A 25458-nucleotide genomic window follows, 5' to 3' on the forward strand; every position below is an offset into this window, starting at 1 on the left:
GCTTGATGGGGCTCTGAGCAACCTGATCTAGTTGGGGATGTCCCTGCTAACTGCAGGGGGCTGGATTAGGTGACCTCTACAGGTCCCTTTCAACCCAGTGCAGGCTGTGATTCTATGCCTCCATGAATTAGCAGAGGAATTCCTTAGCAGAGGAGTTAGCACTTGAATTTACACATTTTCCCCTCCATATAGTGTAGACATTTCAGAACACCCCCTCCCGAACATTGAGGTAGAGGTGGAAGAATGCACAGAGACCACAGCTCACGTTTGAATTATTTATTGGGTTTTGCAGATGACCAAGCTCCTGCACAGGGGATTTGAGAGGACTGCACAGCAAGGGGTGAGTACCCCAGAGCTTGACAGCTGGGGTGCACCATGGGTGTGCATCCCTCAGCCCCTCTGGAGGCCATTTATCTGTACTTCTCAGTCAGGACATTGGAAACAGTGGACAGGAACTTGTCCCATGCGGCGTGAACCTCTGGGGTGAAGTCATTGGGGTAGTGGCTAGCCAAAGAGCACAGGATGCAGTGGGACAGCAGCTGTAAGGGAGAACCAGAGAAAACCCATCACAATCAGGAGCAGATGTCAGGCTAGGGGTCTGCAACAGACCTGCATGCTTTGGGGATGACAACTGTGTGTCCCAACCAGGTAGTTGGTGGTATGTGTGAAGAAGCAGAGTTGCCTTTGGTACGGGGCAAAAGGCGCTGCTTGATCCCACTCCCCCTTCCAAATATCCCTTCCTTCCAAAGTGGAAATGTTCAGAATTTTTTAAGACTCTTGAACAGAGTCTTCCACTGTGGTGTGAAGGAGAGTCATAGATTACAACAAAGGCAGAGGAGACTTGAGTTTGTCTAACATGAGACACAGGACTCCCTCCTCTGAGTAGCTCTTTGTTTCAGCTAGCCCAAATTAAAAAAAGTTAAAAAAAAAAATCAGGTAGGGAAGAAGCAGTGACATGAGTTGACAAGGCTGTGCAGGCAGGGATCAAGCTGCCACTATCCAGCATGATCTAAGCCTGTGGTGGCAGTTTCCATCCCTGCAAACCTGTGTGCTGGCTCACCTTGAAGTTCACAGGGTCCACCCTGAGGATGTAAGCATGCAGCTCGCTGAGTCTGGTCAAGGCACCTCGGATGTCATCCACGTGCTTCACAGCTTCCCCGATGGCGTTCAGCACCTTAGAGCCATGGGCACGGAGCTGAGCTGAGCCTTGGCTCAGATCAAAGTGAGGGAAGTAGGTTTTCGTCGAGGGGTAGCTGATGAAAAGTCTGGAGGGGAAGAGGAGGATGAGATTCAGCAGTGCAAATGGCACACATGTGATGGCAAGACCTCCTGAGGAGCAAGGGCAAGGTAAAGCTGCAGGACTGTGCCCCTTCAGTGGCTCTGACACAGCTGTGGGAGCTTGAAGCTTCCATCAGGAAGGTCTTTCTCCTCTTAAACCTCTTCTGCACAATTAGCCAGTGGGCTGATCTGTACATACTACAGCAGAATAAAATGTTAAAATCATTTTAAACTCAATGTACTTTTGGGTTGGGGAAGGGAGGGGTGGGGGGTAAAAAGAAATAAGATCTCAAAGTGGCTCTGAATTTCCTTCTTTACATTGCAAGGCAGTCTGCAGGAGCTTCCAACTGATAGAAGCTAAATGAACCAGAATGAATAGGAGTGGCACTGAGAGTCCTGGAAAACGAGTCACAGTACTTGATACTGAGCTGTAAATAACATTTAAATAACTTTGAGTCACATCATAATTTGAGAGCCATTTCCCAACCTCCTTAATTTGTATGAGCTTTTGGAGAGGAGATGCAGTTGTCTTGTTTCCTGCCACTTTGTTACTTACCAACTGGAACAGTGAAATGTGACTGTCCAGTGAATTTAGTGGACAGCTATTTTCTTAATGCCTAGAAACTGCAAGAGAAATTGCAACACTTGCACAATAAACCACTTCCAGTTCATTTCCTAACAGTGACAGCAGCCCTGTTTCCAGGACACTGAGTACGAATGACTTTGAATTCCTTTCCAGGGCTCCTGGCTATGAATTCTTCTGAATTGCTCTAATGGGAAATAAGCCATTAGAATTGCTTTACAAAATGATGTTTTGCTGTAAGATTCTGAAGCCATCTATTAACATTTAGTAGCACAGAGATCATCCCAGAAAATTAGCTAGCATGCAACACAGAGGCCATCCATCCGCTCCCACCAGTCCCAGTGCGCTCTTGCTCGTGCAAGCCTTACACAAGATGCATCCCAACAGCAAAGCCAGAGAAGGAGCCTAAAAGGGGTTCTGAGGGCCATACCTCTCCAGTGATTCTGCTCCAATGGCATCAGCTTGGGTAGCCGCCTTTGCCCAGATGGCAGCCACGGCAGCCTTCTCAGCTTGAGTCAGAGTCATTGTGCAGGAGGATGAGGCTCCTTGCAATGAAAGCTCAGAACAGGTTTGGACTGATTGCTTTGGCAGCCCTGGTTATAAAGAGGAAGGGGAGAGTGGGCCTCAGTGCCTTTCCACGTTCATTGGTCACCCCAGAGGCCCACCCTTGGAGGTGGGAGACTCTTATCTCTCCATGAAACTATGTCTATATCAGCAAGAGTCAGCACCTTATCAGCTTCTTGCTTCTTAACATCATGGTTGTGTGGCCCAAAGAAATGGTCTGGACATGGCTTGATACATGAGCAGGGAGACCCTGTGGGAAAGTTCCAGCAGCAGAGCATTAGGACACAACTTTAAGCTGAGGACTGGGTGGATTTCAAGCATACTAAGGAGCTAGGAGGCAAAAAAATGAAGATTTTTGCTTCACATGTGTGAACATGAGACTGGGCCTGGCTGTGCCATCTTGTGCACTCCTAGTATTCGTGGCTACCACATGGCCCAGAATCTCATACGAAATGATTCCTAAGGGCTGCTGGGGACAGGCTGGGAGCTGTGCAGCATGATCAGAGTGAAGATGACCCTGATTTTGTGGCAGTCAGTGGAAATTTTGCCATTTGCTTCAGCACTGCCAGGACTTCACATTGCCAGCTTCTTGCAAAGAATTAGGGACACACTCCCCAGTCAAGATTGCTTCTAACAGAACCAGTAGGAATGATCCTATGGATACAGGGAGAGGGAGCTTGTGGAGTTAAATAGGGTCCTTGAAAAAGCACATGTGCAAGAAAGCCCAGCCAGACTCTTTTTTCATAGTTAAATGCCTCTTACTGCACATCTTTGATTTCTGTGGGATTGTACTGCATTAGCAGCACTGTACATTAGCCCTCAGCACCACAGCCAGGGCTGCTGTGCCCTGTGCCATGTGCTGGGCACGCACAGGAAACCTTGGTCCCACAACAGATAGAAAGCTTGGTCCCACAATAGATGGAAAGACTGGTCCCACAATAGATGGAAAGCCTAGTCCCACAATAGATGGAAAGCTTGATCCCAGGATAGATGGAAATCCTGGTCCCACAACAGATAGAAAGCTTGGTCCCACAATAGATGGAAAGCCTGGTCCCACAATAGATGGAAAGCCTGGTCCCACAATAGATGGAAAGCCTAGTCCCACAATAGATGGAAAGCTTGGTCCCACAATAGATGGAAAGCCTGGTCCCACAATAGATGGAAAGCCTGGTCCCACAATAGATGGAAAGCCTGGTCCCACAATAGATGGAAAGCTTGGTCCCAGGATAGATGGAAATCCTGGTCCCACAATAGATGGAAAGATTGGTCCCACAATAGATGGAAAGCTTGGTCCCACAATAGATGGAAAGATAGGTCCCACAATAGATGGAAAGCTTGGACCCAGAATAGATGGAAATCCTGGTCCCAGGATAGGTGGAAAATCTGGTCCCACAATAGATGGAAAGCTTGGTCCCACAATAGATGGAAAGCCTGGTCCCACAATAGATGGAAAGCCTAGTCCCACAATAGATGGAAAGATTGATCCCAGGATAGATGGAAATCCTGGTCCCACAACAGATGGAAAGATTGGTCCCACAATAGATGGAAAGCTTGGTCCCAAAATAGATGGAAAGCCTGGTCCCACAATAGATGGAAATCGTGGTCCCACAATAGAAGGAAAGCCTGGTCCCACAATAGATGGAAAGCTTGGTCCCACAATAGATGGAAATCCTGGTCCCACAACAGATGGAAAGCCTAGTCCCACAATAGATGGAAAGATTGGTCCCACAATAGATGGAAAGCCTGGTCCCACAATAGATGGAAAGCCTGGTCCCACAATAGATGGAAATCCTGGTCCCACAATAGATGGAAAGCTTGGTCCCACAATAGATGGAAAGCCTGGTCCCACAATAGATGGAAAGATTGGTCCCACAATAGATGGAAAGCCTGGTCCCACAATAGATGGAAAGCCTGGTCCCACAATAGATGGAAAGCTTGGTCCCACAATAGATGGAAAGCCTGGTCCCACAATAGATGGAAAGCTTGGTCCCACAATAGATGGAAAGCCTGGTCCCACAATAGATGGAAAGCCTAGTCCCACAATAGATGGAAAGCTTGGTCCCACAATAGATGGAAAGCCTGGTCCCACAATAGATGGAAATCCTGGTCCCACAATAGATGGAAAGCCTGGTCCCACAATAGATGGAAAGCTTGATCCCAGGATAGATGGAAATCCTGGTCCCACAATAGATGGAAAGCCTAGTCCCACAATAGATGGAAAGCTTGATCCCAGGATAGATGGAAATCCTGGTCCCACAATAGATGGAAAGATTGGTCCCACAATAGATGGAAAGCTTGGTCCCACAATAGATGGAAAGCTTGATCCCAGGATAGATGGAAATCCTGGTCCCACAATAGATGGAAAGCCTGGTCCCACAATAGATGGAAATCCTGGTCCCACAATAGATGGAAAGCCTGGTCCCACAATAGATGGAAAGCTTGGTCCCACAATAGATGGAAATCCTGGTCCCACAATAGATGGAAATCCTGGTCCCACAATAGAAGGAAAGCTTGGTCCCAGGATAGATGGAAAGCCTGATCCCACAATAGATGGAAAGCTTGGTCCCACAATAGATGGAAAGCTTGATCCCAGGATAGATGGAAATCCTGGTCCCAGAATAGATGGAAAGCTTGGTTCCACAATAGATGGAAAGATTGGTCCCACAATAGATGGAAAGCTTGGTCCCACAATAGGTGGAAAATCTGGTCCCACAATAGATGGAAAGCCTGGTCCCACAATAGATGGAAAGCTTGGTCCCACAATAGATGGAAAGCTTGGTCCCAGGAGAGATGGAAAGCTTGGTCCCAGAATAGATCGAAAGCCTGGTCCCAGGATAGGTGGAAAGCCTGGTCCCAGAACAGATGGAAAGCTTGGTCCCACAATAGATGGAAAGCCTGGTCCCAGGAGAGATGGAAAGCCTGGTCCCACAATAGATGGAAAGCTTGGTCCCACAACAGATGGAAAGCTTGGTCCCAGGAAAGATGGAAAGCTTAGTCCCACAACAGATGGAAACTTGGTTCCAGGAAAAATGGAAAGCTTGGTCCCAGAAGAGATGGTAAGCTTGGTCCTAGGAGTGATGGAAAGCTTGGTACCAGGATAGATGGAAAGCCTAGTTCCAGGAGAAATGGAAAGCCTGGTCCCACAATAGATGGAAAGCTTGGTCCCACAATAGATGGAAAGCTTGGTCCTAGGAGTGATGGAAAGCTTGGCCCCACAGTAGATGGAAAGCCTGGTCCCACAAGGGATGGCTTATAGCTTCAGGCCATGGAGCCACTTGATGCGTGCAGAAGCAGAGAGGCAAAGGGAAGGCCTGCACCAGTCTGTAAACACAGATAAGAGGGCAAAACGTCAATCCCCTACTGGAGATGGTGACTGCTGAACCTCAGGGAATGAATATCGTGCCAGCACATGAAGCAGAGGTAAATCTCTCTGCCACCCTGATAAACTACAGCAGCTGAATGCTCCAGGGAGTGCTGGCAGCTTGCACTAGAAGCTGGCTGCTCCAGGCAGAGCGTTCCCTGCTCAAGTGGCCTCACTCCTTTGTGTTGAGGTTGATAGGTATAGGCCAGGCTCCTCATCAGGATGTGTCTGTGCTTCACAGCAATGCTACCAACTGCTACAGAAGGTCCTCCCCAGACATGGTTGCCCTGCTTAGACAGAAGTCTTTCTAGGGATCTAGTGACACTTGGGCCACACATGCATTGGAATGTGTCCAGCCTGTGGTCATCTGTACCAAAGCAGCAGCACCTGTGCAATCACATCACCCAACCCTACTACATGTCACATAGGAGCACGGACCAAACTTGGAGCATCTCCTGGGAGCTATGGTGCTGCTGTGCTGTGCTGCTGGGCATAGGAACCTGACTGGTGGCAGCTGTTAGGTTTGAGGTGGAAGCTGGGCTCCAATGTGCTGCTCTTATAGTGGAGGCTCCTTCAGTGCCTGCACGTGGGGACAGGTCTCATCTCTGGGTGGACTGCAGCCCAGAGGAGTTGGTACACTCACTACAAATAGACTCTGCTCTCCTGGGGCTGTGGTTCTGCCACCAAGTCCCTGGGGTCAGGTGGGAATGAACCAGTGGTGCTAAAGAAGTGGCAGGGAAAGGGGCAGACAGCAGCTGCTGTGTTCTCTGGACTGTCCCCAGCATCCCAGTGGTTGCAGTGGCACTTGCAGAAGGGCTCTGACTCAGCCCTGGGGCTTTGCACCAGGCTCTGAATTTAAGCTTCTCTGCATGTCATTTGTAACACAGAGCAGGAGAATCCTTGGGCTTTCCCAAAGGGCAGGAAAAAAAGCACTTGATGCTTATGGTCTGCAAGCTTAGCTGTGTTTGGTACCCTTGTATTATCATCCCCTCTGAGGAGGCCAACACCTTATCTGGGATTTCAGGAGGATTATGTTCAGTAGCACAGCTCCTTCCTCAGTACTTCTGTCCACTGGTTGGGTAATTTACTGCTCCCGGTATCTCACTTTAAGAGGGGATACAACAGGGAACTCTCCTGAGACCCAGTGAAGACAATCACTCTACCATGAGGAAGTGCTCTTTGTATGTCCTCCCTTTGACAGATGCCACCCTTGGTCACTGAAAACCTGGAGCTGACTCTCTCTGGCTACACAGATGCAGTGCAGAGCATTAAAAGTGCTTCTGATGGTGTGGGCAGCAGTCCTTCAGTCAGGGCAGAGGACAGAGCAAATGGATGGAGGTACCAAGGGAGGCTGTAGCCATCATCCCTTGCTATGCACATTTCAAAACTTTGTACTTTTCACACAGCAAAATTATGCTGCAAATAAAGATGCTGTTATTAAAGATACTTTTATTATTAGGGGAGTCCTTCCTCTTTGGTTGCCAGCTGTTTAACCTGACCTCTGATCTCCCATGGCTGTGGGATCAAAGGCCATGCTGGCATGAAGAGCAGCGATGCCCACGCAGGAGGGCTCATCGGCACGGAAGCCTTTCTGCAGTTTGAATTCATTTGCTGAGTTATTCTTGCACAAAACCCAGAGCAGTCAGAAGGTGACAGTGGTTTGCTAGAAGGAGGTTGCTCACCCAGGATCAAGGCTGCACTGGGAATGGTTGTGGGAACAGCTCAGGAATGTGCCTGGTAGGACAAGCATAATTCTCAGTGATGTCCCCCCAAAGTGACGTGGTGAGTGACTGTCTCTGTCCTTGCATGAGCCTCTCTCCTTCTATGATCAGGTGACCAGCCTGGTGGACGTAGGAAAGGCTGTGGTTGTAGTCTACCTGGACTTCAGCAAGGCCTTTGACACTGTCCCCCACAGCAAACTCCTGGCCAAGCTGTCAGCCCATGGCTTGGACAGCAGCACTCTGCACTGGGTTAGGAACTGGCTGGAGGGCCGAGCCCAGAGAGTGGTGGTGAATGGTGCCACATCCAGTTGGCAGCCAGTCAGTAGTGGTGTCCCCCAGGGATCAGTGCTGGGCCCCATCCTGTTCAATATCTTTATTGATGATCTGGATGAGGAGATTGAGTCCATCATCAGTAAATTTGCAGATGACACCAAGCTAGTAGCAGGTGTTGATCTGTTAGAAGGTAGAAGGGCTCTGCAGAGGGACCTTGACAGGCTGGACAGATGGGCAGAGTCCAACAGGATGGCATTCAACTAATCCAAGTGCCGGGTGCTCCACTTTGGCCACAACAACCCCAAGCAGTGCTACAGGCTGGGGTCAGAGTGGCTGGAGAGCAGCCAGGTGGAAAGGGACCTGGAGGTACTGGTTGACAGCTGCCTGAACATGAGCCAGCAGTGTGCCCAGGTGGCCAAGAGAGCCAATGGCATCCTGGCCTGCATCAGGAATAGTGTGGCCAGCAGGAGCAGGGAGGTCATTGTACCCCTGTACACAGCACTGGTTAGGCCACACCTTGAGTACTGTGTCCAGTTCTGGGCTCCTCAGTTTAGGAAAGATGTTGAATTGCTGGAGCATGTCCAGAGAAGGGCAACGAGGCTGGGGAGAGGCCTTGAGCACAGCCCTATGAGGAGAGGCTGAGGGAGCTGGGACTGTTTAGCCTGGAGAAGAGGAGGCTCAGGGGAGACCTCATTGCTGTCTGCAACTACCTGAAGGGAGGTTGTAGCCAGGAGGGGTTGGTCTCTTCTCCCAGGCAACCAGCACCAGAACAAGAGGACACAGTCTCAAGCTGTGCAGGGGGAGGTTTAGGCTGGATGTTTGGAAGAAATTCTTCACAGAAAGAGTAATTAGCCATTGGAATGGGCTGCCCAGGGAGGTGGTGGAGTCAGCATCCCTGGAGGTGTTCAAGAGGGGATTGGACGTGGCACTTGGTGCCATGGTTTAGATAGTCATGAGGTTTAGGGTGACAGGTTGGACTCGATGATCTTTGAGGTCTCTTCCAACCTTCTTGATTCTATGATTCTATGATTCTATGATTCTCAGCCAAGGTCCTCCAGCCCAGTGCCTCAGGTGCCCACAGGGTAGTGAGATGTGGAGGTCCTGGCCTCGGTATGAATGCTGGTGTTCCTTTGCCACAGGAGCAATACTGAAGCTCTGGGAAATCCCACCAGACCTGCCTTCCTCTCTTGCTGCTGCTTCTCATAATTATGGCATAGCAGAATGTCCACCCTTGGGCAGATGATGAGTCTTTGTCATAAAGCTGTAAAATGTCACCAGAGGTGACTTCTGGTATTAACATGGGTCTTTGTCAATCCTGTTCCAATAGCAGGCTGAGAGAGTTTCTCATTTTAAATGGCAGAAGCAAACACCAGGCCATGATATAAAAGCGGGATTATAATTTCTACCAGCCCTGACTATAAATCCAGTGACCAACTGAATGGCACAACCCTGAGACCAGGGATAACTTGCCCCACAGGCCTGTACTCTCCACAGGGTTTGCATCCCTCTCAAGAATATAAGTTGGCACATATATCTGCTATAAGTCTGCAAAGTTTGGGGCATATTAAGTTTTGCAAATCTTAAAAGTGGAATTAAAATCCTGGCTTTATTCTCTCATTTTCTGCCAGTGCTCCAAGAAGTTGACACACTTTGCTTTAAGTAAACTACAGCCTCCAAGACATTAGAAATAGATCTGTAATTTAGTAATTAAGAAAGTAAAACTACAAGGGAGACACAGTAGGAAGTGTTAACACAGCTGCCCAGCTCTGGCTGATGAGGAATGCTCTGCCGTGATAATGTGACTGCTCTTTAATCGCCCTTGGACAAGTCTCTCCCCTCAGGGACACCTTCTCTTGCTGCAATTGTTATCACCAGGCTGGTGGAGAATGGTCCCGCAGATTACTCCTGTGTGCTCCTCTTTCCCCTCAGCCACCACCTCTGTGCAGTGTATCCTGGGGGGGAGGGGGATTGCTCATCTCCCCTCTCAGCCACCCCTCTGCCCGGTGTCCCCGCGGGGGGGATTGCGGAGCAACATCCAGGGCTGGGCTATCTGAGAGCATTCAAATATCTAAGCAAGAGAATCAGAGGCAGTTTGGATGCAACCCCCGGGGCCATGCTGCAATTGAACTGCTGATAATTTCTGATTTATGAAACACAAAGTAAGATGAAGGCACCAAAAGAAAGTAACTTCCCCTCCCTGATCTAGAGGCAGGAGTAAATTTAGAGGACCCACAAAGCACGTTGTGCCAGTGCTGGAAAGCACCATGAGATCAAGCAATGAACCTGAGACACAAGAGCCCTTGCGTGGGCACGGGGAGCCAAGGGTGACTGCCACAACCTGCCTCCCACGGGCACCCCGTGTTGGCTGGCCCAGGAGACAGCAACAAGCCCTTGCTGCTGTTTTTCACCAGCTTGTAGTGAAGCTCAGGAGATGTTAATGACCAAAGTGGCTGAACAGTCACAAATGACTGCAATGGGCAGCACAGGACTTCTGCAGCCCCTGCGTGAGGGCTCCAGGGCTGGCAGCCTGGCAGGGCTGAACTGGACCAGGCTGCCCAGAGGGGTGGTGGAGTCTCCACCTCGGGAGTCATTCCAGAGCTGCCTGGACACTGTTCTGTGCAACCTGCTGTAGGTGACCTGCTTTAGCAGGGGGTTGGGCTGGATGATCTTCAGAGAGCCCTTCCAACCTCTACTAGTCTGTGATTTTGTGTGAACTGGGGGCACTAGGATGAGCTGGGAGGTGCTGGCTATGGGTACATGAGGCACTGGAGTAAACTGGGAATAAGGAACGGTGTCTGTGTGTGTGAAATGGGGACTGGTGTCCATGTTAGGTACTGGTCTGAGCTGGGGACATTGTGCTGCTGACTGATGTGTGCTGGTCTGAACTGGGAGCACTGGGCTGCACCGGCAGACAGCGCTGCAGGTGTACGAGGTACTGGCTGAACAAGGGGCACTGGGCTGCACCGGCAGACAGCGCTGCAGGTGTATGAGGTACTAGGCTGAACTGGGAGCACTGGGCTGCACCGGCAGACAGCGCTGCAGGTGTATGAGGTACTGGTCTGAACTGGGAGCACTGGGCTGCACCGGCAGACAGCGCTGCAGGTGTATGAGGTACTGGCTGAACAAGGGGCACTGGGAGCCGGGGCCGCTGCTCTGAACCGGGCTGTGAGGGGCTGGGGCCGGCTGCGCTCTGCCCGCTGTCGGCAGGCCCCGAGCCGGTGACCAGCGCCGGTGACCAGCCCCGGCCGCAGCCCCGCACCCGCCGCTCCGCCAGCCGGGAGCCGCGGGCCGGTGCCGGGCTGCGGGCGGAAGCGGAAGCCGGGAGCTGCGGCGGCCTTCCTGCGGGCCGTGCCGTGTCGTGCCGTGTCGTGCCGTGCCGTGTCGTGCCGTGCCGGCATGGGCGAGAGCACCAGCCCCATCAGCGTTATCCTGGTGAGCTCGGGCAGCCGCGGCAACAAGCTGCTGTTCCGCTTCCCGTTCCAGCGCGGCGCCGAGCACCCCGCCGCACAGGCCAGTAAGTGCGCGACGCCGCGGGGTTCGGCCCGGCACGGCCCGGGGGCTGCCGGAGCCTCCGTCGCGGCCTGGCAGCCCTCAGACCCACACACCTCACACCTGGAGGGCTTGGCAGGCCTCACAGACCTTATACCCCTCCGGTGCCCTGGCATCGCTTACACATCTGATGCCATGGAGGGTTGGCACCCTTTACACATCTCATACCCGGCATGGGGGCCTGGCACCACCCCCCGCATCTCTTATCCACCATGGGGGCCTGGCACCCCCCAGGTTTCATGTCCACCATGGAAGCTTGGCACCCTCAACCATCTCATACCCACCATGAGAGCCTGTCACCCCTCCTACCCCATGTTAATCAAACCAAGTTAGTGCCAGGTGTTGCTGACCAGGTGCTTTGCTGCCATGCCTGGGCCAGCTGAAGTGGTGTGGGGTTTAAAAGCTGTAGGGGAAGGAGAAGGCAAAGTGAGAAGTGAAGGTGCTGATCTAGGAGAGATGCTAAGTGAGCTTTAACCAGAAAGGGTGGAAGAGACTTTGATCACTTGTCTTGAATAACAGGGGGCAGAAGTTTCATTTCTTCTGGAAAATGGGAACACAGGACCTTTCAAGTGCTGTCAGTCTGCTGTGGAGCCAGTGCTGGTTGTACCTCTTCCTCCAAGATTCCTGATCCAGGATGGGATCTGAGGCCAGGCTCTGTTTTGCCTGCAGCATGGGGCCTGAGGCAGATGGATGTGGTCAGTGTCCCAGCTGCCCTCACCAGTGGGCCAGTGCCTTGGTGTGTGTCCTAAAGGTGCTGCAGGATGCTGAGGGTGTTTGACTTGTGCCTCAGGCTTACTGCCATGTGTCACTAGAGGTTTGACACCTCTCTTTACCTTGGAAGTCACTTTTTACCAGGAGGGAGCCAGCTTTGAATATATTTTTATTTTTATGGGTAAAATCTGAAAAGATAGTTTCTTACTGCCTCTTTCCCTGCCTTCCCCTCCTGTGTCTTGTGGGTAGAAGGTTCCAATAAGCGTGCCTGCAGGAGGGGACCCTGGAGCATTGGCATTGTCACAAACCTGAGCAGTAATGAGGGAAGTGCATTGGTCAGAATTTTATCTTCCACCCTCTTGAACTGCAGACTTCCCTGGCACTTGGGAGAAAATGTGTTTTTATGAATGTTTTACTTTCTCTTCTTTGTCCCCTGAAGATGAAAAACCTCTTTCTCTTTTTTTCTTTTTTTTTTTTTAATTGAGAATAAAAAAAAAAAAAAAAAACAAACACCCAAGATATGGTTCATCTACCTGAAAAGGAATGGGCTTCCTGCACCTGCTTTTTAAGATCTGCCTTATAGATAATTTTTTAAGGGCACAGACAAGTATTTTCTTAACACACAGGCTTTAAACCCAACTTTTTAAAGGAACAATCTCCTTATCCTTTGCTTCAGATAAACCAAGGAGTCGATATGCTGTGAACAGCTCTGGAGATACCACAGAAGATCAAGATGGGGACTCCAGGTAGGGGGAAAACATTTCTCCTTGCCCTAGAGTTTGAAACACAGAGGAGGTGACCTCTTGCTCTCTTGCCTCCTAGTTCAGTAGGCAAATTCTTTTTGACTGTATAGAAGATAACCTACCACAAAATTATTTAATTGCACGTGGGACAAATTAGTGCTTAGTAACCAGGAGTGTCTCATGAGGGAATGCTGAATCTGCTGTGTTCTGGGCAAGGTGTAGGTCAGGTATTTTGTGCTTGTGTTATAGTTTGTGCTGCACAATGACTGGAAAGCAAATGAATGGAATGATAACAGACATAATCTGTATTATTATTCTGTATCCAATCCCCTACTTTATTTACCTTCTATTCAAAGATGTCCAGAAAGTTCCTATTCTTCTTTATAACTTTAAGACACTAAAGTACCAGCCTTAAAGTCTAACTGGTTGTTAAACAATATTACTCTTTCAAAACTAGAAGTATTAATCCTTTGGCAAAACCCCACTTCCCTTTCCCTGGCCTCCCTCTAACCAGATACATTCTTCAGTTGCCTCAGATCCTTCCCTAGCTCATGTACTTGTTGTATCTGTGCACTAACCAGTAACTACATTTTGTTTCTCCAGATATAGATGGGGGGTGAAATAGGACCTGGAAAGGAAACTTGAGACTTGGAGATGTTTTTTTCAGTTACAGGGTAACCAACACAGTGAAAAGGGGCAATGCAGAGAAATGGATCCTCTAATTAGTGTGTGTGGGAAATCTGAAATCTGCTGCAGGGTTCTAAATTTATCACTATCAGATAGGAGGACAAATCTGAGGAAGAAAAAGGCTATTTTTTTTCCTGTTGGTCCATAGTTCAGTTACAGATCTTTTTTTGTGATATGTCTTTTAATCACTAATTTTAATAAAATGGGGGAGTTGCTGTTCTTCTCTCACATAACAGTAAAAAAAGTACTCAGCAGTTGCCCTTAGAAAGGAAATCTAGATTCCAACCTTGCAAAATGTAAACTTGTGTTTAATTTTATACCTGAGAATCACAGAATTGTTAGGGTTGGAAGGGACATCAAGGATCATCCAGTTCCACCCCCCTGCCATGGGCAGGGACACCTCACACTAGATCAGGTTGCCCAGAGCCACCTCCAGCCTGGCTTTAAAAACTTACATGGATGAGGCTTCCACCACCTCCCTGGGCAACCTGTGCCAGTGTCTCACCCCCTCATGGGGAAGAACTTCTTCCTAACATCCAATCTGAATCTACCCAGTTCTCTTTGTGCTCCATTCCCCCCAGTCCTATCACTCCCTGACACCCTAAAAAATCTCTCCCCAGCTTTCTTGTACCCCTCTTCAGATACTGGAAGACCACAAGAAGGTCTCCTTGGAGCCTTCTCTTCTCCAGACTGAGCAACCCCAACTCTTTCAGTCTGTCCTCATAGGAGAGGAGCTCCAGCCCTGTGATCATCCTTGTGGCCCTTCTCTTGACATGCTCCAGCATGTCCATATCCTTTTTGTAACAGGGGCTCCAGAACTGGATGCAGTACTCCAGGTGGGGTCTCACCAGAGCAGAGTAGAGGGGGAGAATCCCCTCCCTCGTAACTGCAGTTAAAGTCCCCCATGACAGTAGGCTAGATCAATTTCTCTGGTTTTCCTAGGACTGGTATCTCATGAAAATACATTTTGCTTCAAGTCCTTTGTCTTTTGCCTCTTCTGGTGTCTCTGAAACCTGCAGGTGCAGCCTTGTGTCATGTCCCCAGGGAGTGCAGTGCAGCACAGGGACGGCTCCAGCGGGAGCAAGCCCTGGGTCTGTAAATTTGGTGACGGTGTTTTCAGGCTGCACTGTGGATGGCAGCACAGGAGGAAAGCTCAGTGCACACATTCACTGCTTATCTCAGGGATTTTGTTGGCTTTGTTCCAAAGTCTGGCTGTGATATTTCTTTAGATAGATGAAAAGGTTTTGGAACGGTTCCAGCTTCTGTCCAGAGCTGGTTCCTGTTGCCTCTGCCGTTTGGGCAGGGTGGGCAGAACACTTCATGCTTTCTCTGGATGTTGCCCATGGTGCTGAATTAGTGTGATGCATGACTGCTGCTCATGTAGGAAAAGCTGCTACCAGTTCAGTCTGGAGAAGAGAAGGCTCCCAGGAGACATTAATGTGGTCTTCCAGTATCTTAAGGGGGCCTTCAAGAAAGCTGGGGAGGGACTTTTTAGGGTGTCAGGTAATGATAGGACTGGGGGGAATGGAACAAAAATAGAAATGGGTAGATTCAGATTGGATGTTAGGAAGAAGTTCCTCCGCATGAGGGTGGTGAGACACTGGCACAGGTTGCTCAGGGAGGTGGTAGAAGCCTCATCCCTGGAGGTTTTAAAAGCCAGGCTGGATGTGGCTGTGAGCAACCTGCTGTGATGTGAGGTGTCCCTTCCCATGGCAGGGGGTTGGAACTGGATGATCCTTGATGTCCCTTCCAACACTAACAATTCTATGATTTCAAACTGTGGTCAGATGAGAAAGATGCTAGTGTCTTCCTGAAACTGGTGTTAGGTAGATTTAATGTGCTGCTGTGTAGTCTACATTAACCAAAGACTTCAGGTTATGTCATGGTAGTGGTGGCCAGAACTCTGGGTTTGAAAGTCAGGGCCTAATCTCCTTGTCAGGTATTTGTAATTAAGCTTTTAGTGATATCCTGCTCTGGCAGGGAGGGTTGGACCTGATGATCTCTTGAGGTCCCTTCCAACCTCTGATATACTGTGATACTGTGACAGTCTTTAAAAGAATTTCTGATTCCTTAGCTGAGCTCATTAAGTGCAAAGGATGAGAGGTCTGAAGTGCTGAACAGAAGAATATTAAACAAGAAATCCCCCTCTGCAGTGGTGATCTTCAGAAGAAAGAACTTAACACTTGTACAGGTTTCTGTAAGCAATCCAAACAAATTCATGCAGTAGAGCCTGCCCTGACTCTTCCTAAATTCAGTGTTTGTAAGCCTTGTATTGAGTTAGATGAAATTGAGGTGTCAAACAACATTGTTCTGCCAGCAGGAAATCCCTCAGTGTTACCTCCTGTGAATCTGTCAGTAGCTGCCTTACACCTGCAGGGAAACAGAAGAGAAGTATTTGTGTTGCTCTGAAAGCATTAGCTCTGCTAGAGGCCAATACTGGGGTCCAGCACATGCTTTCCCATGTTTCATGTTCAGTAGCAAAGGTTATTTCAGATTGTTGCTGCAATAATTAAGAGGGTTGGATTCTTGGTTTTGGGGTTTTTTTTTATACTGGATGGCTGTCTTGAATTTGTTAGCAACCTAGCACCAGTTGCATCCTGGATAAGGTTCACTGTTGCCTTTCCCCCAAGGTATAGGAAGACAAATCCACTTTTGAAGTGACCTCTTCTGGAGCAGCTGAGGTAGATGCATTATGGCTTTAGAAAGGGCAAAATTACACCAGTTGAGGTGCCTTAACTCTCCATTTCCATGGGGCATGTTTGGGTGCATAATTGGATCTCCTTTAGCCTTCAGATTCAAATTTCCTGGTCATTGGTATGCTCTTTGGCTTTCAGGGACAATTGCAGCCTATTCATGACAATCCTGCCTCCGGGCCACTGGTGTGTATTTGCCTGGATTAATTCCTCCCCAGTGAAGCTGTGTGTTTAGCATTCAGAGTATAGATTTTTTTTTTTTTTCTTCCTTTTCAAACCAAGTCAAGCAGCAGAAGTGGTTGAGGTGTGTTGATGGCAGCCACGTAGCAAAAAGGTATTCAGAAGAATCTGCCACTGTCAAAACAAATTGCCTGTCAAGTGTCTCTCTTTTGCAGACTTCTCTTAGCCTTTCATGTTTGCTCTCTTCAGAATCATCCTTCGGTGTTGAGTGCTGTAGCAGCACTACACACCCCTCACAGCTGATGGAAATGCCTGCCAGTCTGGAATGGTTTGGTTTTTGCTTTGTTTTGTTTTGTTTTCCCTGGAAAAAATGTGAGGCAAAGACTCCTTTGAAGCCATACCATATAACGTTTGGTTCAATTGGTTTGAAATGATTTTTGTCATTTTTCTGATGGTGGTGCAGTCAGCCAGCAAACATTCAGGTGAAGCTGCATTTATAGTAACATTTGTGACACCAGGCTTTACGTTTTTCAGTGGCATCACTAAGTGGAGGAGGTTTCAGCAAGTTTGACAGCACTGATGTCACAAAATTGGCCAAATGCTTCTGTTACAAACCCCCCCAAGTTAGTGACAAACAAGGCCATGAATGTCCCTTTCTAACAAACAGTAGTTCTGTGATAACATCTCTGTGTCCTCTGTCCCTCTTTCACTGGACTCCAGTGTTCCTCCTGATGTTCGTGCTGAAAGGCTTCCTTTCTGTAAGCTTTTCCATTCATCCCTCCATCCCCTGAGACACCCTTCCAGTCCTATCACCCCCTTTGTGTCATTTGCCATTTGGGATTGCTCTAGGTCTCCTTTTTAACCTTACTAGGAGAAATCTGCTGTCTTTTAGATGAAATAATTTTTGAAGGTTTAAATTTTGTCTCTCCTTTTCTAACATGGTCAGAATAAAACTTGTATCAGGTTAGTTGTTCAGTATAGTTAAGGAAGTTGTTTCAGGCAACAAGTCCTTTTGGGTTTTTTTTCCTTTCCTTGTTATTTGGGGAGGGGGAAAAAACAGTTGACTGTTAAAATAGGTGTTTGTTTCTCTGACATAAAAGTGAGTGAAGCTGTTATCAGAGCCTCTCTCTGTACCTGTTGTAAAGAAGGTTTTCAGGATCTTTGCTTTTAAAACTTTTTCAGCCTGCTCCTCCTAAGTTTCTGCTTCTTGCCTGGGGCAGACAAAGATGAAAATGATTTTGTGCTTGTGCTGTGAGTCTGGCCAGGCTTCTACCTACTGGTTAGGTCCTGGGGAGGGGGAGCAGCAGCAGCAGCAGCAGCAGCAGCTCTGTGTGCAAGGCCCTCGATAGAATCCTGACTGTGCATGCAACAACAAGTGTTTGGCTAAGTCTCTTTTCTAAGTCTTGTGGGTATGGAAGCTCCAGAAGCGATTGTGAAAGAGCTGTGGGGTCATTTGAGGCTGCACAGGATGTTCCTTTGGGGAATACCCTAGGAATAGTCTAGAAAAGAAACTGAAGTTTGGAATCTGCCTGAAATCAGATTGCAGCCTCTTCTGTTCTCTCTTAAGGTAAGCAGGAATGAAGTACTGTGTAGCTACAGCTCTAAGTGCAGCCTGTGTGGGAACACCTTGCAGCAGCCAGAGAGGACTGAAGTGCCTGTTTTCAGCCTGCAATATATTCCCCAGAATTCATCTCCCATTAACTTTTGACACCTCCCATTAACTTTTGACTCTTCTCAATAGTTCTGTTTCCTTTACAGGAGTTTAACCCTGCATAGTTCATCCTGGGTTTTAATATTATTTATTTTTTCTCTCTCTCTTTTTTTTTTTTTTTTTGGTATTTTGTGTACTTGCCTCGTTTATTTTCTCCTGTTGTGTTTTGTTTTGTGTTTATGGCCATGTTCCCATTTCAGAGACCAATGTCCTCTAACTGATGAGCAATTGGTTTCAGGGTAAGACCAAACGTTCTAAACAATCACCTTTGGCTAGAATGGCTTTCTTCTCTCACCATCCTTTTAATTGTGCTCTGTTTCTAGTTTCTGTTTTACACTGAATGATGAGATAATTCCATGCTAAATCACAATGTCTGCAGGAAAAGTATTGCTGAAGGTTTCTGCCAGGATAATTATGAAGGTCTTACTAACATTACTGTAGGGTGTCCAGAATGGGGGTGCTACTGGCCCAAATATGGGACAGAGGAGTTGAGGAAAATTGTGATCCTCCAGGTCTGGCCTTGGTATTGTGGTTATTCCAACAAGGAGCCCTAAATCAAATTGCATTTTGATCAGCAATGAGTTAGGTGGTCAGTGAGGAAACTCTTCAGTCCCCCAGTGATTGTGGAGAGCTCTTCAGAGACCTGGCTTGGAGCAGCTGTGCTGGTTACTTGTTCCTGGTGCCCCACTAAGCTGAACTGGATGGCTGCATCATATTCCCTTTTGGAAGGTGTGGAGGGAGAAGTGCTGATCAGAGAATCACAGAATGTTGGGGGCCAGAAGGGACCTTGAAAGATGATCCAGTCCAACCCCCCCTGCCAAAGCAGGATCACCTATACCAGATCACACAGGAACACATCCAGGTGGGTTTTGAGTATCTCCAGAGAGGGAGACTCCACAACCCCCCTGGGCAGCCTGTTCCAGTCTTCTGTCACCCTCATAGTGGAAAAAAATCTCTCCCCAGAACCCCAGAAGTATTAAACTAGTCCCAGCTTAACACAAAGATGCTCCCATTCCAAACTGCTTCAAAGAGTTGCATATAAAAGCCTTACTTTGAATTCCTGTTGCATATAAATGAATTTGGTTTTGAGATTCTTTCCCCCTCCTTTTCCTCTTGCTACATCAGTTGTGGTTTCAGCTGGTTTCCAGAGGAGATGCTACTGATAGTTGATCTGCACTGGTATGATTTGTACCATGCTGCTGTTGCTGCTCCATTGAGCTTGTGATAAGACTGGTGAGATATTTTGGGCAAATCAGAGCTTTTAGGTTTTGTATTTAGTTTCTGCCTGCTGAGTTCCTGAGTAGAGGAGATGTTTGCTTCCCTCTGGAAATCGCTGTGCCCAGACTAATCCTGTAAAAGGAGAAGGGACTGTTACTGCCCAACTGTGGAACCTAATCTGCCTCTAACAAACTCTCTGGCTCTCATTAGTCAGTATTTTTAGGTCATCATATTAGGCCCTAGAGATTGAAAATCAGTATTAAGATACTTCAAGTAAAAAGGTTATTTTCTAAGGTACAAAGATGAGCTAAAATTGTGGGAGCAATGCATCTGCTGTCCTTCAACCTCCCTAGCATCCTGAGGCCCAGGAAATGGCATAGTGGGCAAATCAACCCCCCCCAAACCAACAAACCCAATAAATTTCTAGGCCATCAGAGAAGGAGAATGGAGCTGGAGTCCAGGTCAGTGTGGGGAGAGCTTGTGGTGATACCAGGTGTGTGTAGTACCCCTGGAGCCCATCTGTCATGGATTGAATTGACAGCTTTGTCTCTCCTGAGTGTGTCATTCGGCTGCAGTTGCAGTACTCTCCCAGAAAGAGAAGTCTCTGCTAGTGAGAAGATCCTGAGGCCTCTACAAACCCAACCTTTTAAACTCTTCTTCCCCACAGAGCCATGTACAGGGCAGGGCAGACAGGAGCTGTCGTGGGGAACAGCTGCACACCTTCAGCACCACATTTGTCTGGTAAAAGATCTGCTGAGGTAATTCCTTGTAAAAGTCAGTTCTTAATGGTGGTGCAAGTCATCATAATGGTCAGTTTTCCAGTTCCCAAGGTATCCTGTGCCAGGACTGGGGAACAGTAACTCATTTCTTCCCAGCAAGCAGGCATTTTCTGTTTCCCCCTAGAGACACATGTTCCTTTGGAGCCATTGCTGTTACAGTCTTGCTGGCTGCATCAGGAGCCTATTAACCAACACAGCAGAAAGGGCCAAAAGAGTGGGAAAGCTCACTGCTGCCATGGTGACTTCTCATCCAGCTTCAAATGTGATCTCCAGGAACTCTCAGTCCAGCTTCTGTCTGAGGACACTTGGCCCTTTCTTCACAAACTCTACCTGTTGTGCAGTGTGGTGGCAGAGGAGTGTGGGCTTGGTGGCCTCAGGAGTCTCTGTCTAGTCTCCCCATCTCTCTGCTTGCCCTCATCTGTGTTTGGAGAAGAGCTGCCAGGGATTCAGAAGTTTGTACACAGCTGCTCCTTCCATAAGCCAAACCCCAGCAGCATGCTGTGTTCAGGATGACCTGCTTGGACAAACACCAGGGGCACTGGCAGCTCCTAAAGCCCCTCTGCTGCCCTGTAACCTTCAGAATAAGTAGGGCTAATGAAAGAAGTGCTTGTGGGTCATATGGAGATGGCTACCCCAAAAGGATCTGGCTGTGAGCATTTGTCTTAGTTTCTGTAGCACTCCCTAAGTCAGAGTGAGGCAGGAGCATGGTGCAGAAGTTCCCTCTCTGGGCATCGAGGGCTCGCTTGTGACCAAGAGATAATGTGAGCACAGCACACACCCAGGCCTGCCCTGGTCTCTGAGTGATACTGGCTTATCTGGGACACCTGCCTGGTGGAGGGGGGCTGGGCTGAAGGGACACACATCCCCAGATGTAAATAAGGAAAATTAAATAAACATTTTCATTCTTAAAAAAAACCCAGTCTCATCAGAAACTGGTCTGAAGTTCATTTGGTTAAATGGGAGCTCCTGGGAAGTCAGATGAGGGAAGAGCTTGCTAACACCAAACCTTGCACTGCTCCGTTTGTGGGACAGCAAGTTCCCTCCAGCAGCTAACTGAGGGCCTTTTCCCTGTGGATTTGAGCTTCACTGTTTCAGGGGACACTGAAGAAAACAAGTGTTTGTAGTGACCAGACCAATGTTGGAGGGCTGGGGGAAAGAGCAGCTGCAGAATTCCTTCCTAGTCATCTTGGACCCTTACCTGGCTGTAGTTGGCATTTACAGGGCAGGCTCCTTGTAGGTCCTCACAGCTGCCTTCTTCCCACCACTGATCCAGAGCAATCCAGTAACAACCTGGTCAGCGTTGGGAAGGGCCTGCTCTGTCAGGAGTTTGTCTTGGTTTGGTTTGTCAAGTGGGAAAGCCCTGGTGAGGCCAGGAAGCTCTCCAGAGGTGCTGCTGCTCTGGTGACCACAGGCTCAGATCTGTTAAGAGCAAATTTGAGTCTGCACTGGTGAGATTTGGGAGAGGAAGGACAAGTGCTGGTTGTTGGTTTCTTCTAATTGAATCAGCTCTTTCTTGCCTTCCCCTCTGCCATACTGGGTGGCTTAAAGGATCTCTGTTGTGGTTGTGTGACAGGTTGTGTCCATGTGTAGTTGCTTAGTAAGTTCTTTAACCTGCAGCTAAATCCAGGCAATGGCTAACTCAAGCTGGTTTTATCTTTAAGCAAACTGCATCTAATCTTCCAATGTATTTTGCTGAGCATGTAATTAAATAAAGCATGACCCTGCAGTCTTTGTCCTGAATGCTTCCTGGTTGGTAATTGTGATGATCTGAGAGATGTAATTAAAGGGTTCTTAATTTCCCATAATTGGTGGCACTCCAGGTACAGCAATTTCAACACAATTCATAATACTTAAAAAAATGTAAAAAGTTAAATCTGGTTTTCTTTGGAGGAATATTCCGGGGGTGGGTTGCTTTTGGAAAGCTCTAACAACTTCTCTTGCTGCTCCTCAAGGTTTTCAGATGTCATCCTGGCAACAATTTTGGCAACCAAGTCAGATATGTGTGGCAAGAAGTTTGAGCTGAAGATCGACAACGTTCGCTTTGTTGGCCATCCCACCTTGCTCCAGCATGCCCTTGGGCAGGTATGCTCCAGGGGCCTGCCTGGGGACCTGCCTCCTGTACACACTGCCTGGCTTGGCTGGGGAACTTAGGGCTCACAGGGGGCCTTTTGAGCCTGTTCAGCCTGCAGAAGAGAAGACTCTTAGAGAAGAGCAGACCTTAGAGCTGCCTTCTTCCAATAGCTGAAAGGAACCTACAGGAAGGCTGCAGAGGGACTTTTCCTGAGGGTGTCTGGAGACAGGACAAGGGGGGAACGGTTTGAAGCTGAGGGAGAGCAGGGTGAGACTGGAACATAGCAAGAAGCTCTTCAGTATGAGAGTGGTGAGACTCTGGAATAGGTTGCCCAGGGAGGTTCTGGATGCCTCCTCCCCAGAGGTGTTCAAGGCCAAGTCGGATGAGGCCTTGGGCAGCCAAGTCTAGTTGAGAGGTGTCCCCTGCCCATGGGGGGTGGGGGTGTTGAAGTACATGACCTCTGAGGTCCCTTCCAACCTGAGCCATTCTAGGATTTTACTTCCTGGTGCTCAAAGCTGTCTTTTCCTTACTTCCAGATAAACACAGGGAGTGACAAACTGAGGGAGCTGTGTCAGTGATTCACAGAAAGCCCCTTCTGGTTCCAGTACCTGAAGGTGGTCTACAAGAAAGCTGGGGATGGACTTTTTACAGGGGCTCTTAGAGACAGGATGAGGGGCAATGGCTTTGAGCTGGAAGAGGGGAGATTGAGACTGGAGATGAGGAAGAAGTTCTTTGCAGTGAGGGTGGAGAGACACTGGCACAGGTTGCCCAGGGGGGCTGTGGATGCCTCCTCCCTGGAGGTGTTCAAGGCCAGGTTGGATGAGGCCTTGAGCAACCTGGGCTGGTGGGAGGTGTCCCTGCCCACAGCAGGGGGGTTGGAACTGGATGAGCTTTAAGTTCCTTTCCAACACAAACCATTCTATGAATCTATGGTTCTGCTGCAGAAAAGCAGTGTGGAGAAAGAGAAATGATACTAAGCAGTCCAGCTCAAAAAGCCACTTCTCACTAAATTAGTTACTGCAAGTTGGCTTTTTAGCACCTCTAATTAGTGTGGCAGTGGGAAAAAAATAGCACCCAAAACCGTCACAGATGCTAGGAGCTGCATCAGCCTGGCTTGGCTTTTAACTCTTACTGGTGCTGAAGGTGATTCACAAAGCTCACTTGGAACAGGTTGGATGTTGAAAGGTCTAAAATTTTCTTGTGGACAAAGTCCAGTGGACTGCATCCAGTTTTGGGCTCCCCAGTTCAACAGAGACAGAGAACTGCTGGAGAGAATCCAATGGAGAGCCGTGAGGATGATTTGGGGACTTGAGCATCTGCCCTATGAAGAGAGACTGAGAGCCCTGGGGCTGTTTGGTCTGGAGAGGAGAAGACTGAGAGGGGATCTCATCAATGTGTATAAACATCTGAGGGGTGGGTGTGAAGTGGAGGGGGCCAGGCTCTCTTCAGTGGTTCACAGTGATAGGACAAGGAACAATGGGTTCAAACTTGAACAGAGAAGATTTCACCTCAACATGAGGAGAAACTTCTTTGCAGTGAGGGTGACAGAACCCTGGAACAGGCTGCCCAGGGGGGTTGTGGAGTCTCCTTCTCTGGAGACTTTCAAAACCCACCTGGATGTGTTCCTGTGTGGACTACCCTAAGTGATCTTGCTCTGGCAGGGGGGTTGGACCTGATGATCTCTTGAGGTCCCTTCCAATCTCTGATGTACTTGACCCTGATCCTGTGCAAGTCAGGCTGCTGATTCCATTGAGACCTTGTTCCCTGGCCTGGGTTTTAGCTGCTTGGAATGAAAGCAGTTGTCACCTAGGCTATGGGAAAGGTCCTGCTGAAATCTAGGAAAGAATTTACATGTTTCTACATGTGAAGTATTCCCTGTCCCATTCCTTCTTCCTGATAGACTGTCAGAATGAGCTAGGCTTTGGGAGGTTCTGGATTCAATGCTGGTCTCTGTCACTGAACAGCTTTGGTCTCATTTTTCATCGGATTTACTAAGTCGTTCATTTTTTCATGGGGGAAAAAATTCTGCTTGCCAATTCTGTCCTTTCTAACTATAATTAGAGGTGCAAACAGACTGTTGGCAACCTCTCCCTGATATTTAGAGACTGCTTCAGTCCAAGTGAGGAGCTGGCCTTAAGCATCAGAAGACGCTTGTGTTCCACTTTCAGAACTCTGCCATGAGTCTGCAACAAATGTGATGGCAGCTCACCAAGACTCAGCCCTCGAGTGCTGGAGCTGCTTTGGAAGGCAGTATCTCCAGGCTGAACACCCCCAGCTCCCTCAGGCTATCCTCATAGCAGAGGTGCTCCAGCCCTTGGATCATCTTTGCGGCCCTCCTGGACTCACTCCAACAGCTCTGTGTCCATGTTAATGGTGGTAGTTTCTTGTGTTTTAAGGAAGGACCAGGGTCATCCCCACACTCCAAAGTGCTTTTGAATCTTTAGTGGAAGCCCTCCAGGTTTGGAGTTCACTGCTGAGCAGTTCATTGCTGCAGCTTAGGACCTGTCAAGAGGGGTGGATGCAGCTCAGCTTTTGCCAGCTTCTCTCTGGTTGTCCTGTCTCAAACACCAAATTAAGAACAAAGACTCATGGAATCGTTTTGGTTGGAAGAGATCTTGAAGATCATTAAGTCCAACCATTACCCAGCACTGCCAGGTCACCACCAAACCACATCCCTCAGCACCACATCTGTATGGCTTTGAAACCCCTCCAGGGATGGAGACTCCACCACTGTCAGCTTGGTCCAGGGCTTGGCAACCTTTTTGGGGCAGAAATTGTTCCTGATGCACAACCATATGTTGAGTAGAGCCCAGATGCTGGGTCAGCTGCTTGTATGGCCTGGCAGGTTGTAGCTGTTTTCACTTGGCATTGGGTGGGTGTTCAGCAGAGAGCTTCAGGGGTGGCAGGAATGTCCTCTGGATTTTGTGCTCCATCTTGTGGTGACACTCACTCGAGTCAGTGCTGGTAGTTCTTGGATGTGCAAATTCAGCTTGCTCCTCTTGGCTTCCACACTGTTCTGTATCACCAGAAACTCTGTTTCTTCATTAGGGATGAAGCTTTCTGCTGCAGAAGGCATCCAGGAGGCTGGAGAATGTGTTTGGAATCTTGCAGGAAGGCAGAATCAAACCTTTTATTTTAATACTGGAGTTCTAGAGCCTGTTTTTTGGTGATAAATGTAACAGCTGATGCAATTCAAATGGGGATTTGAGGAATGAACAGTTGTGGCCTGGGATTGGAAATCCATGGAGTTCTCTTTAGTTAAGATCTATTACAGTTGTGCTCAGGGATTCAAACCTAGGGTCCCAAATGGTGCTGGAATGCAGGAGTCAAGACACC

At 48.5% G+C, this 25458-nt stretch overlaps 2 protein-coding genes across 4 annotated transcripts in view; one reads left to right on the forward strand and one right to left on the reverse strand.

Annotated features, from left to right (window-relative positions):
• Positions 1-402: 402 nt before the first annotated feature.
• On the reverse strand, positions 403-2413 carry LOC128974355 (hemoglobin subunit pi). The gene is made up of 3 exons (XM_054390936.1): positions 2292-2413; positions 1061-1265; positions 403-539 (listed from the first exon to the last, which is right to left on the reverse strand). The coding sequence occupies exons 1-3, from the start codon at positions 2384-2386 to the stop codon at positions 411-413; spliced, it is 429 nt and encodes a 142-aa protein (XP_054246911.1). The 5' UTR covers positions 2387-2413; the 3' UTR covers positions 403-410.
• Positions 2414-11176: 8763 nt separating this feature from the next.
• Positions 11177-25458, forward strand: part of NPRL3 (NPR3 like, GATOR1 complex subunit) — a 55960-nt gene continuing 41678 nt past the window's right edge. For 2 of the 3 annotated variants that reach the window (XM_054390848.1, XM_054390849.1), the window contains exons 1-3: positions 11177-11294; positions 12717-12786; positions 22004-22133. In XM_054390848.1, coding sequence (XP_054246823.1) covers positions 11177-11294; positions 12717-12786; positions 22004-22133 — 318 coding nt within the window. Of the gene's footprint in view, positions 11295-12716; positions 12787-18254; positions 18294-22003; positions 22134-25458 lie in introns of all 3 variants that reach the window. The other variant, XM_054390847.1, reaches the window with a different exon arrangement.

This window comes from Indicator indicator, chromosome 22 (assembly GCF_027791375.1).
Source record: "Indicator indicator isolate 239-I01 chromosome 22, UM_Iind_1.1, whole genome shotgun sequence".
Taxonomy (NCBI): Eukaryota; Metazoa; Chordata; class Aves; order Piciformes; family Indicatoridae; genus Indicator; species Indicator indicator.

Coding starts and splice junctions, on each gene's coding strand:
- LOC128974355 (XM_054390936.1), bottom strand. CDS start 2,386: ATGACTCTGACTCAAGCTGAGAAGGCTGCCGTGGCTGCCATCTGGGCA. Junction 1,266..2,291: donor GGAGCAGAATCACTGGAGAG/GTATGGCCCTCA, acceptor CTTCCCCTCCAG/ACTTTTCATCAGCTACCCCT. Junction 540..1,060: donor TGGACCCTGTGAACTTCAAG/GTGAGCCAGCAC, acceptor TCTCCCTTACAG/CTGCTGTCCCACTGCATCCT.